The sequence below is a fragment of the Dendropsophus ebraccatus genome, chromosome 13, assembly GCF_027789765.1.
Source record: "Dendropsophus ebraccatus isolate aDenEbr1 chromosome 13, aDenEbr1.pat, whole genome shotgun sequence".
Classification (NCBI taxonomy): domain Eukaryota; kingdom Metazoa; phylum Chordata; class Amphibia; order Anura; family Hylidae; genus Dendropsophus; species Dendropsophus ebraccatus.
Window position 1 is genome coordinate 33,336,796 of NC_091466.1, and position 10,275 is coordinate 33,347,070.

General features: G+C 49.5%; 1 protein-coding gene across 1 annotated transcript in view; it reads right to left on the bottom strand.

The window, feature by feature from the left end:
* Positions 1-8,418, bottom strand: part of LOC138770540 (uncharacterized) — a 36,826-nt gene extending 28,408 nt beyond the window's left edge. Inside the window, exon 1 of the mRNA XM_069949641.1 lies at positions 8,322-8,418. Within this exon, the coding sequence (XP_069805742.1) occupies positions 8,322-8,405 (84 nt within the window). The 5' untranslated portion in view covers positions 8,406-8,418. The remainder of the gene's footprint in view (positions 1-8,321) is intronic.
* Positions 8,419-10,275: the final 1,857 nt, after the last annotated feature.

Here is a 10,275-nt window from a genome sequence, read left to right on the forward strand (position 1 = left end):
CAACCATAACCCCTACACAACAAGCCCGCTGCCTTGGGGTTATATTTGACTCGGATCTGTCCTTCACTCCTCATATAAAATCTCTTTCACGTTCCTGTTATCTGCATCTAAAAAACATTTCTAAAATCCGTCCCTTCCTTCCTGTCGAATCTGCTAAAACTCTCATTGTCGCTCTTATTCATTCCCGTCTAGACTACTGCAATTCCTTACTAATCGGCCTTCCATCCTCTAAACTCTCCTCTCTCCAGTCCATTCTCAATACAGCGGCCAGGCTCATCTCCATGTCCAGCCGCTATACAGATGCCTCCCCCCTGTGCCAGTCACTACATTGGCTCCCTATTAAACACAGGATACAATACAAACTCCTCCTGCTCACCCATAAAGCCCTCCAGGTACTGCACCTCCCTATATCTCCTCCCTCATCTCTGTCTACTGCCCGTGCCTTATGCTCCTCTAACAACTTACGACTAACATCCACCTTAATCCGCACCTCTCACTCCCGTCTCCAGGACTTCACCCGAGCTGCACCAGTTCTATGGAATGCATTACCCAAGACTGTCAGACTCACCTCCAATACACAAAGCTTCAAACGTGCCCTCAAAACTCATCTGTTCAAGCAGGCTTACCAGGTTCCCTAATTTTGACTGCTACCCTAAAACCCAACACCCCCCCCCCCCCCCTACACACACACACACCAAGAATTTAAGCACTTAGACCTGTGCATGCAGGCATTGGCTGGTGACAGGTTCACCCACCCTTACTTGCACTGCCTTATTTATAAAGATGGCAGGACCACAAGAACAATGATGCACTTTGCCATTATGTCTCGCACCCCCTCCTGATAGTGTGTAAGCTCATGCATGCGAGCAGGGACCTCACTCCTCTTGTATGGATAACTATATGTATATCTCTGTAATGTCTGATTTCTGTCTATGTATGTACCCCCAGAATTGTTAAGTGCTGCGGAATCTGTTGGCGCTATATAGATAAAAATTATTATTATAAATTATTCCCTAATCTACAAAGCAGAAATCTGCAACATAAAATTCACAGTATAAAATCTGCAGCAAACACAGTACATGTGAATGTTCCCTTAAAGACAAAGCAGCATGTGCTACATTTAGGCTGGATGTCCCCAAAGTATCCAAAAAACAAAAACTCCAGTATTGCTGCATGGTATAGACCAGTCCCCATATGTATACTGCTTGTAGATGAATGATGGTCTGCTCATCCTGAATGTGCAGGGTAGGAGGATGGAGATAGTAGGGAGCAGCTTTGTACCTAATGGGCCCCATGTCAGGTGCACCAAACTACCCCTGCTCGCTCAGAGACCTGTCAGGGCAAAAATGCCCTAATGTGGGTGGAGCCATATGCTACACCCAGGGCATGTGACATGTGATGTTCTTTTTGGGCCATTTTTTATGTGTATTTTTTTTACAACTTGGCCCCGGCTACAAGCTGCCGTAACAATCTCCCCGACTATTCCTTTTGGATGGAACCAGTTTGGAGTACAGTAAATGATAGGGTGACCATAGGGCATTGGAGAGGAATTGGACCGGGCAGTGGTCGCTTTTATTAGGGTGCTTACACCCCGACAGGTCCCTTAGCAAGCAGGGGTAGTTTGGTGCACCTGACATAGGGCCTATTAGGGACATAGGTGCTCCCTACTATCTCTATCCTCCTACCCTGCACATTCGGGATGAGCAGACTACCATTGATCTACAAGCAGTATACATATGGTGAGATCGTCATATACTTTAGTACAGGGGCGTTGCTAGGGTCCTAAAACATCCGGGGCATGGGCCCTCTGAGTGCCGTCATAAGCGGATAGTAATAATGCCCCCTGCTGAGTCCCCATATAGTAATAAGGCCTCCTGCTGTACCCTCCATATAGTAATAATGCCCCCTGCTGTGTCCCCATATAGTAATAAGGCCTTCTGCTGTACCCTCCATATAGTAATAATGCCCCCTCTGCTGTTAACCCACAATTAACCCGATCACCATCCCCACGCACACTACCCCACCTGACCCCCTTCACTAACACACTACCCCACCTGACCTCCTCCACACACTACCCCTCACATACACACTATGCCATTTGACCCCCCACACACACACATAGTGCCCCTTATGATAGCTAATGCCCCCACAGTACCTCATATAGTAGCCAATCCCCCCACAGTGCCCCATATAGTAGCCAATCCCCCCACAGTGCCCCATATAGTAGCCAATCCCCCCACAGTGCCCCATATAGTAGCCAATCCCCCCATAGTGCCTGGTATAGTGTCTAATCCCCCCAATAGTGGCCCATATAGTATTCAATACCCCCTTAGTGCCTATATAGTATCCAATACCCCCATTAGTGCCCCATATAGTAGCCAATCCCCCCACAGTGCCTCATATAGTAGCCAATCCCCCACAGTGCCCCATATAGTAGCCAATACCCCATAGTGCCTGGTATAGTATCTAATCCACCCATAGCGCCCGGTATAGTATCTAGTGCCCCATATAGTATCCAATACCCCGAATAGTTCCCCATATAGTATCCAATACCCCCCAATAGTGCCCCATATAGTAGCCAATACCCCCATAGTTCCCCATATAGTATCCAATCTCCCCAATAGTGCCCCATATAGTAGCCAATACCCCCATATAGTAGCCAATACCCCCATAATGCCCATATAGTATCCAGTACCCACCAATAGTGCCCCATTTAGTAGCCAATACCCCCCAATGGTGCCCCATATAGTATCTAATACCCCCCATATAGTAGCCAATACGCCCCAATAGTGCCTCATATAGTCACCCAATCCAGACCCTCCCCTCTGTGCAGTGCCCTACTATTGACACCAGCCCGGCCAGCGCACTTCCCCACCAGAAAAAAAAACAAAAACAAAACCTCACCTGTCACCCGTTCCCAGCAGCTCCTCTCCCGGCAGCGCGCGGTCTCCTGTGATCTTCCGGTGCAGGCAGCATAGTACAGAGACGCTGCTTGGGTCGCTTGCCCCTGCAGCCTCTATAATTCATGATAGAGGCTGCCTGACACATCCGGCGCAGGTAGTGTCTCTTTACCATGCTGCCAGCACTGGAAGATCACAGGAGACCGCGGGCCGCTGGGAGAGGAGCTGCAGCTGCAGCACTGCCCGTTCCAAAAGTGTTTAGCAGCGGGCGGCCTCCTTATGACAACGTGCCCGGACGTGCTCCTCCAATCCAATCAGCTCAGAGCGGGAGCTTGGGGCCGCTGCGGTGGGCCGTGGTGCACGCATCCAATCAACACATGCGCCACGGCCTGTCGCACCGGCCCCACGCTCCCGCTCTGTGCTGATTGGATTGGAGGAGCACGTCCGGGCAGGCAGTAGGTGAGGCGGAGGGGCAGTCGCGGCCCTCAAAAGAGCCACATCTGGCCTGCAAGACCGGGGCAGCAAAGATCCGTGGCAGAAGCCTCAGTGTTAAACAGAGACTCTATGAGAGGGCTCACACGCTTCCTCTCTCCTCCGCTCTCCGCTCCAAGAATTGACATGTCAACGCCGCTTGACATTGAGGCAGGCGGCGCCCTTACAGTTTGGGGTCTACAGTATAGCAGCTTTTTGCCAGTAAATGTATGTTACACCTAATAATAAATCAGAGTGCATTCTAATATATATATATATATATATATATATATATATATATATATGTATATATACAGTGCCGGACTGGGCCCCTCCGCCTGCACACTGGCTGTCTGACAGCTGGGCCCCAGACAGTAATACAGTGCTGCTGTCATCACCTGACTAGGCCCCAGCCTCGGCCCCAGCCTCAGACGCAGCAGCACTGTATTACTCTCTGGGGGCCCTGCCCAACATTCTGTTTGTGGGGGACCGCGGCCGCTGGATCCACTTGAGGCCGCTCTGCCCCTTTAAATTACCCTCCAATAGGAGCAGACGTGCCGCGCGCAGGCACGTCTGCTAGAGCGTCCTCCTCCCGGTGATGTCACTTCCTGGACACACACCGGCGCGGAGGAACAAGGAGCGGAGGCCAGGAGGCCTGAAGAGGGAAGAAGCCCAGGACGCTGCATGGGACCGGAGCTCCAGGAGGGAGAGAGACTGCTGGGGATCGCTGTGAGAGGTGAGTAGGTTTTTATTATTTTGTTTTTAATTCTACATGGGGAATGCTGCACAGAGGGGGCTATGTATTGGGGATGCTGCACAGAGGGGCTATGTATTGGGGGATGCTGCACAGAGGGGGGCTATGTCTTGTGGGGGCATGCTGCACAGAGGGGCTATGTATTGGGGGGATGCCGCACAGAGGGGCTATGTATTGTGGGGGGATGCTGCACAAAGGGGGGCTGCACAGAGGGGGGCTATGCATTGGGGATGCTGCACAGAGGGGTTATGTATTGGGGGATGCTGCACAGGGGGGGGCTATGTCTTGTGGGGGTATGCTGCACAGAGGGGCTATGTATTGGGGGGATGCCGCACAGAGGGGCTATGTATTGTGGGGGGATGCTGCACAGAGGGGCTATGTATTGGGGGGATGCTGCACAGAGGGGCTATGTATTGGGGGATGCTGCACAGAGGGGCTATGCATTGGGGGATGCTGCACAGAGGGGCTATGTATTGGGGAATGCTGCACAGATGGGGCTATGTATTGGGGGATGCTGCACAGAGGGGCTATGTATTGGGGGATGCTGCACAGAAGGGCTATGTATTGGGGGGATGCTGCACAGAGGGGCTAAGTATTGGGGGATGCTGCACAGAGGGGCTATATTTTGGGGGATGCTGCACAGAGGGGCTATGTATTGGGGGATGCTGCACAGAGGGGCTATGTATTGGGGGATGCTGCACAGAGGGGCTATATTTTGGGGGATGCTGCACAGAGGGGCTATGTATTGGGGGATGCTGCACAGAGGGGCTATATTTTGGGGGATGCTGCACAGAGGGGGGCTATGTATTGGGGGATGCTGCACAGAGGGGGCTATGTATTGGGGGATGCTGCACAGAGGGGGCTATGTATTGGGTGATGCTGCACAGAGGGGCTATGTATTGTGGGGGATGCTGCACAGAGGGGCTATGTATTGGGGGATGCTGCACAGAGGGGCTATGTATTGTGGGATGCTGCACAGAGGGGGCTATGTATTGTGGGGGGGGGTGCTGCACAGAGGGGGTTATGTATTGTGGGGGGATGCTACACAGAGGGGCTATGTATTGTGGGGGGGGGGGGTGCTGCACAGAGGGGCTATGTATTGGGGGATGCTGCACAGAGGGGCTAAGTATTGGGGGATACTGCACAGAGGGGCTATATTTTGGGGGCTGCTGCACAGAGGGGCTATGTATTGGGGGATGCTGCACAGAGGGGCTATGTATTGTGGGGATGCTGCACAGAGGGACTATGTATTGGGGGATGCTGCACAGAGGGGGTTATGTATTGGGGGATGCTGCACAGAGAGGGGCTATGTATTGGGGGATGCTGCACAGAGGGGCTATGTACTGGGGGATGCTGCACAGAGGGGCTATGTATTGGGGGATGCTGCACAGAGGGGCTATGTATTGGAGGATTCTGCACAGAGCGGGCTATGTATTGGGGGGGTGCTGCACAGAGGTTGCTATGTATTGGAGGATGCTGCACAGAGGGGCTATGTATTGGGGGGATGCTGCACAGTGTGGCTATATTTTGGGGGATGCTGCACAGAGGGGGCTATGTATTGGGGGATGCTGCACAGAGGGGTTATGTATTGTGGGGGAATGCTTGCACAGAGGGGGGCTATGTATTGGGGGATGCTGCACAGGAGGGGCTATGTATTGGGGGATGCTGCACAGAGGGGGCTATGTATTGGGGGATGCTGCACAGAGGGGCTATGTATTGGGGGATGCTGCACAGAGGGGCTCTATTTTGGGGGATGCTGCACAGAGGGGGCTATGTATTGGGGGATGCTGCACAGAGGGGCTATGTATTGGAGGATGCTGCACAGAGGGGGGCTATGTATTGGGGGACGCTGCACAGAGGGGTTATGTATTGGGGGATGCTGCACAGAGGGGCTATGTATTGGGGGATGCTGCGCAGAGGGGCTATGTATTGGGGGATGCTGCACAGAGGGGGCTATGCATTCTGATCTCCCATACAGCATCCAGTGTACAATACACCTAAGATCCTCCAACTATAACAGCTGGAGACACTACAACTCCCAACATTTACTGACAGTCTACAGCTCTTAGAATATGTTGGGATTTGTAGTACAGTGAATAGACAATCCTATGATAACAACTGGCGCTGTAGAGATTTATCGCTGGACCTTCAGGATCCTCTACATAGCAATTATTTTTACAGGGTCATCCTCTCAGAAACTACAACTCTCATTATACCCTGAGAGATTTAGTGTAGGGTATTCTGAGAGTTCTAGTTCGACTGAAAACATGTTATTCATTAGGAAGTTGTCACAGATACTGATGAATCAAGGAAAGGGTCGGGTCAGCATGTCCTGTCTCACTGGATTTTTATTGGTGGGCCCCAAGGATCATTTCCTCTGGTGGGCCCCAGGTACCCCAGTCCGACACTGTATATATATATATATGTTTATTTATTTTTATTTAAAGGAGTACTCCAGTCATCATGCAAAAAATAAAATTTATTCTTAGAACGTATCTAGCAGACAATACACAGAACCCTGCTGACATGGTAATTTTTGTAATTACATATCAATAAATAGTTGTACCATGCCGGGTTTGTTACAGCGCGCTCTCCTCCAGTGCTCTCCTCCATTTGCGGCAAATCCGGAGCTCCATGCTGTCTCACACACGGAGAGTGACCGGCACAGTTCCTCACCGCTCACAGCTCGGCCGCTATGGAGGATGGCCGGGCTGCTGTGCACTGCGGGGGTCCATAGCTGTGCTGCTTGACAACGTCCCGGCTCTACAAGCAGATGGGGAAGCCTGTCATGGAATCCTCCCCCCCCCCCCCCCTGCCGTGCGAGTGGTGGGGGGAGGATTCCACTACAGGCTTCCCCATCTGCCCGTATAGCCAGGACAATGTACAGCAGTCGTTGTGCCTTCCCCTCCATAGGCCATCCTCAGAACATTGTGCAAGAGCAGCGGTGGCCCCGTTCATCCATAGGGCACCTCCCCCTTGACAAACCCGAGCGACATGTCAGCGGTGCTGTATGATGGGGGATTACACTCCAGGCATCCCTGTCTGCCTGTAGAGCTTGTAGAGGGACAATGTCCAGCGGCACCCCTCTTGTATGTCAGCATCTCAGTGGCTGTGTAATGGGGGGGGGGATATCACGTCAGGCTTCCCCGCCACCCCCTCTGTGACTCTCCAGCTATTAAATTCTTTATTTAGAGAAACAGCAGGGAAACACAACAACACTCCAGTGCGCCAGTACACATAGCAAGTTGCGCACCAAAATAACACAGGAGCAGCTGTGTACAACTCCCATTATGCCCTGGTGACATTACATGACGGGAGTTGTAGTGATGCAACTTGGAGAGCTCCAGATTGCAGAACTACAACTCTCATCTTGTACTGTCACCACAACATGAGGATGGGGCTTGTAGTTATGCAACCAGGAGAGCTTCAAGTTGGAAAACTACAACTCCCATAAAGTGTTGTCCCCACACCATGATCATGGGAGTTGTAGTTCTACAACCTAGAGCATTCCTGGTTGCATAATTACAACTCCCATCTTGTACCATCACCACAACATGAGGATGGGGCTTGTAGTTATGCAACCAGGAGAACTTCAGGTTGCAGAACTACAAATCCCATACTGTACCATATATATTATAATTGTTTTTTATTATTTGACCTTAGAGATCACACAGTAGATCCTGATCCAGTGATAGCATTGTCACATATTACTGCACATCTGGATAAATTCTTAGGCCAGGCCCATGGCTTATGTGTGCTATGTGATTTCTCCCTCTACCTTATAGGAGTATATTCCTTCCTATGTCCGCAGAGGTGCTGGAGATCACATAGCACACACAGTGCATGAGCCCGGCCATAGACCACAGCCACCACCCAGCAGTTATCATGGCCCAACTAAGCTCCGCCCCCTGCATGGAACATGGCAAAATGGCAGTTGGAAATGGCTGAACATGGGGAATAAGTAACAGGGTGTAAGGTATTTATAGCTCCCCATTCTACACATCTCCTCCCATCACCACTGTCTCCTATGGGGGGGGGCACCTATGTGATCATGTGACCAGGGAGGAGTATCTACAGGTACAGATACTCCTGGACAGGACACCCCACTATGTACACAACCCCATCTCTATACAAACATCCCACAGTGTATCCTATCTGCTATACCCTGCTATACTGGATGGGGAATTCTCACTCACATGTTCCTCGTAGACAACGGGAAAGTCCGTATCCTCCACGAACTGGTCCTCCTCGCTGTAGATGATGTTCAGCTCTTCCTCCATGACTATAAGTCTTCTCCTGTCAGTCAATCTCTCACAAATCGCCTATGTGTGTGAGAAAATAAAAGATTACATGGAGAAAACTGATTAAAAATAGAAAATAACAAAAATACCAGGAGCCAATGGATATGCATACTTACAGTCCAACTACTAATAAAGCTCTGAAGGGTCCAGTTTGTAAACAAATGACATCATGATTTTCAATAATCTTTATTTAAACATCTTGATACAAACACTTGTACTACCCATACAATGAACAGTCGGCCATTGGCAGGAATTAGGGTGAATAAAATCTTGGTCTATGCGCTCGGCTGTAGTATTTTCTTATGATTTATACTGATATTTGATAATGTTGCTCAAAAAATAAAAAAAATACATTTGATAAAAGGTTGCATTCCCTTCCTATAAGAATAGTTTTTCCCATATAATTACTATTTTATTCATAGTTTTATATAAGGGTAATAAGTGATTATTATTACATATCTGCCGCTACTTTCCCGCCTGCTGTGCCTGTGTAGGGTTCAGGTCTCTTTTGGGGTTTAGTGTTTATGTTCATCTTGACTATTGTGCACAGTTTGCCATAGGCGGCCATTATAACAAATATGTGTATGGAGAAGTCCAGTCTCCTACACTCAATACACTTCAGCCTGTGACAATATGGGGCATTGCATCTGGTTACAGGGGGCATAGCTAACTACTATTGTTATTGTATATGGCGACAGAGAGCCTATCTAGCTACATAGGGCATTGTTTCTGGCTTCAGGGGCCACTGTATCTGGGTATAGGGGCCATAATGTATATGGTTAAAGGAGACATTGGGCGACATGTATCATTACAAAAATGCGTATTTTTCGGCGGAAATGGGCGATTTGCGAATATTTTATTTGCAAAACGGCCACCTGCGAATAAAATATTTGCAAATCGCCCCTTTCCACCGGGTACGCCGGGGGGGGGGGGGGGGGGGGGGGGCGGGGAGGGGGGTGGGGGGGGGGCAGAACTGGGGGCGCGGTTTATCATTTTTAACACTAAAAGATACGCCGAAAACCTACTTCACCTTTCAGGTGGCGTAAGTTTTCGGCTGTGCGTACCAACGCGCACAGGATTTATGTAGAGGCGGTCCACCTCTACATAAATCTCCGTAGCGCCGGAGATGCGGGGACATTTATAAGTCCGGCGTAAAAAACGCTGGACTTAATAAATGTCCCCCATTGTGTTTTGTTATGGGGGGCGTATCTAGTGGTAAGGGTCATTCCAACTGGGGCACATTGTATCTGGCTATAGCAGACATGGAATTTGATCCAGGTAGTATATCTAGTAACAAGGGATATTGTATCTGGTTATAGGGGCATTGTATCTAGTTATAGGGGTATTGTATCTGGTTATAGGGGCATTGTATCTGGTTATAGGGGTATTGTATCTGGTTATATGGGTATTGTATCTGGTTATAGAGGTATTGTATCTGGTTATAGAGGTATTGTATCTAGTTATAGGGGCATTGTATCTGGTTATAGGGGCATTGTATCTGGTTATAGGGGCATTGTATCTGGTTATAGGGGTATTGTATCTGGTTATATGGGTATTGTATCTGGTTATAGAGTTATTGTATCTGGTTATAGAGGTATTGTATCTAGTTATAGGGGCATTGTATCTGGTTATAGGGGCATTGTATCTGGTTATAGGGGTATTGTATCTGGTTATAGGGGTATTGTATCTGGTTATAGGGGCATTGTATCTGGTTATAGGGGCATTGTATCTGGTTATAGGGGCATTGTATCTGGTTATAGGGGTATTGTATCTGGTTATAGGGGCATTGTATCTGGTTATAGGGGTATTGTATCTGGGGAAGGGGCATTACTAATGGCTACAGGGCTCC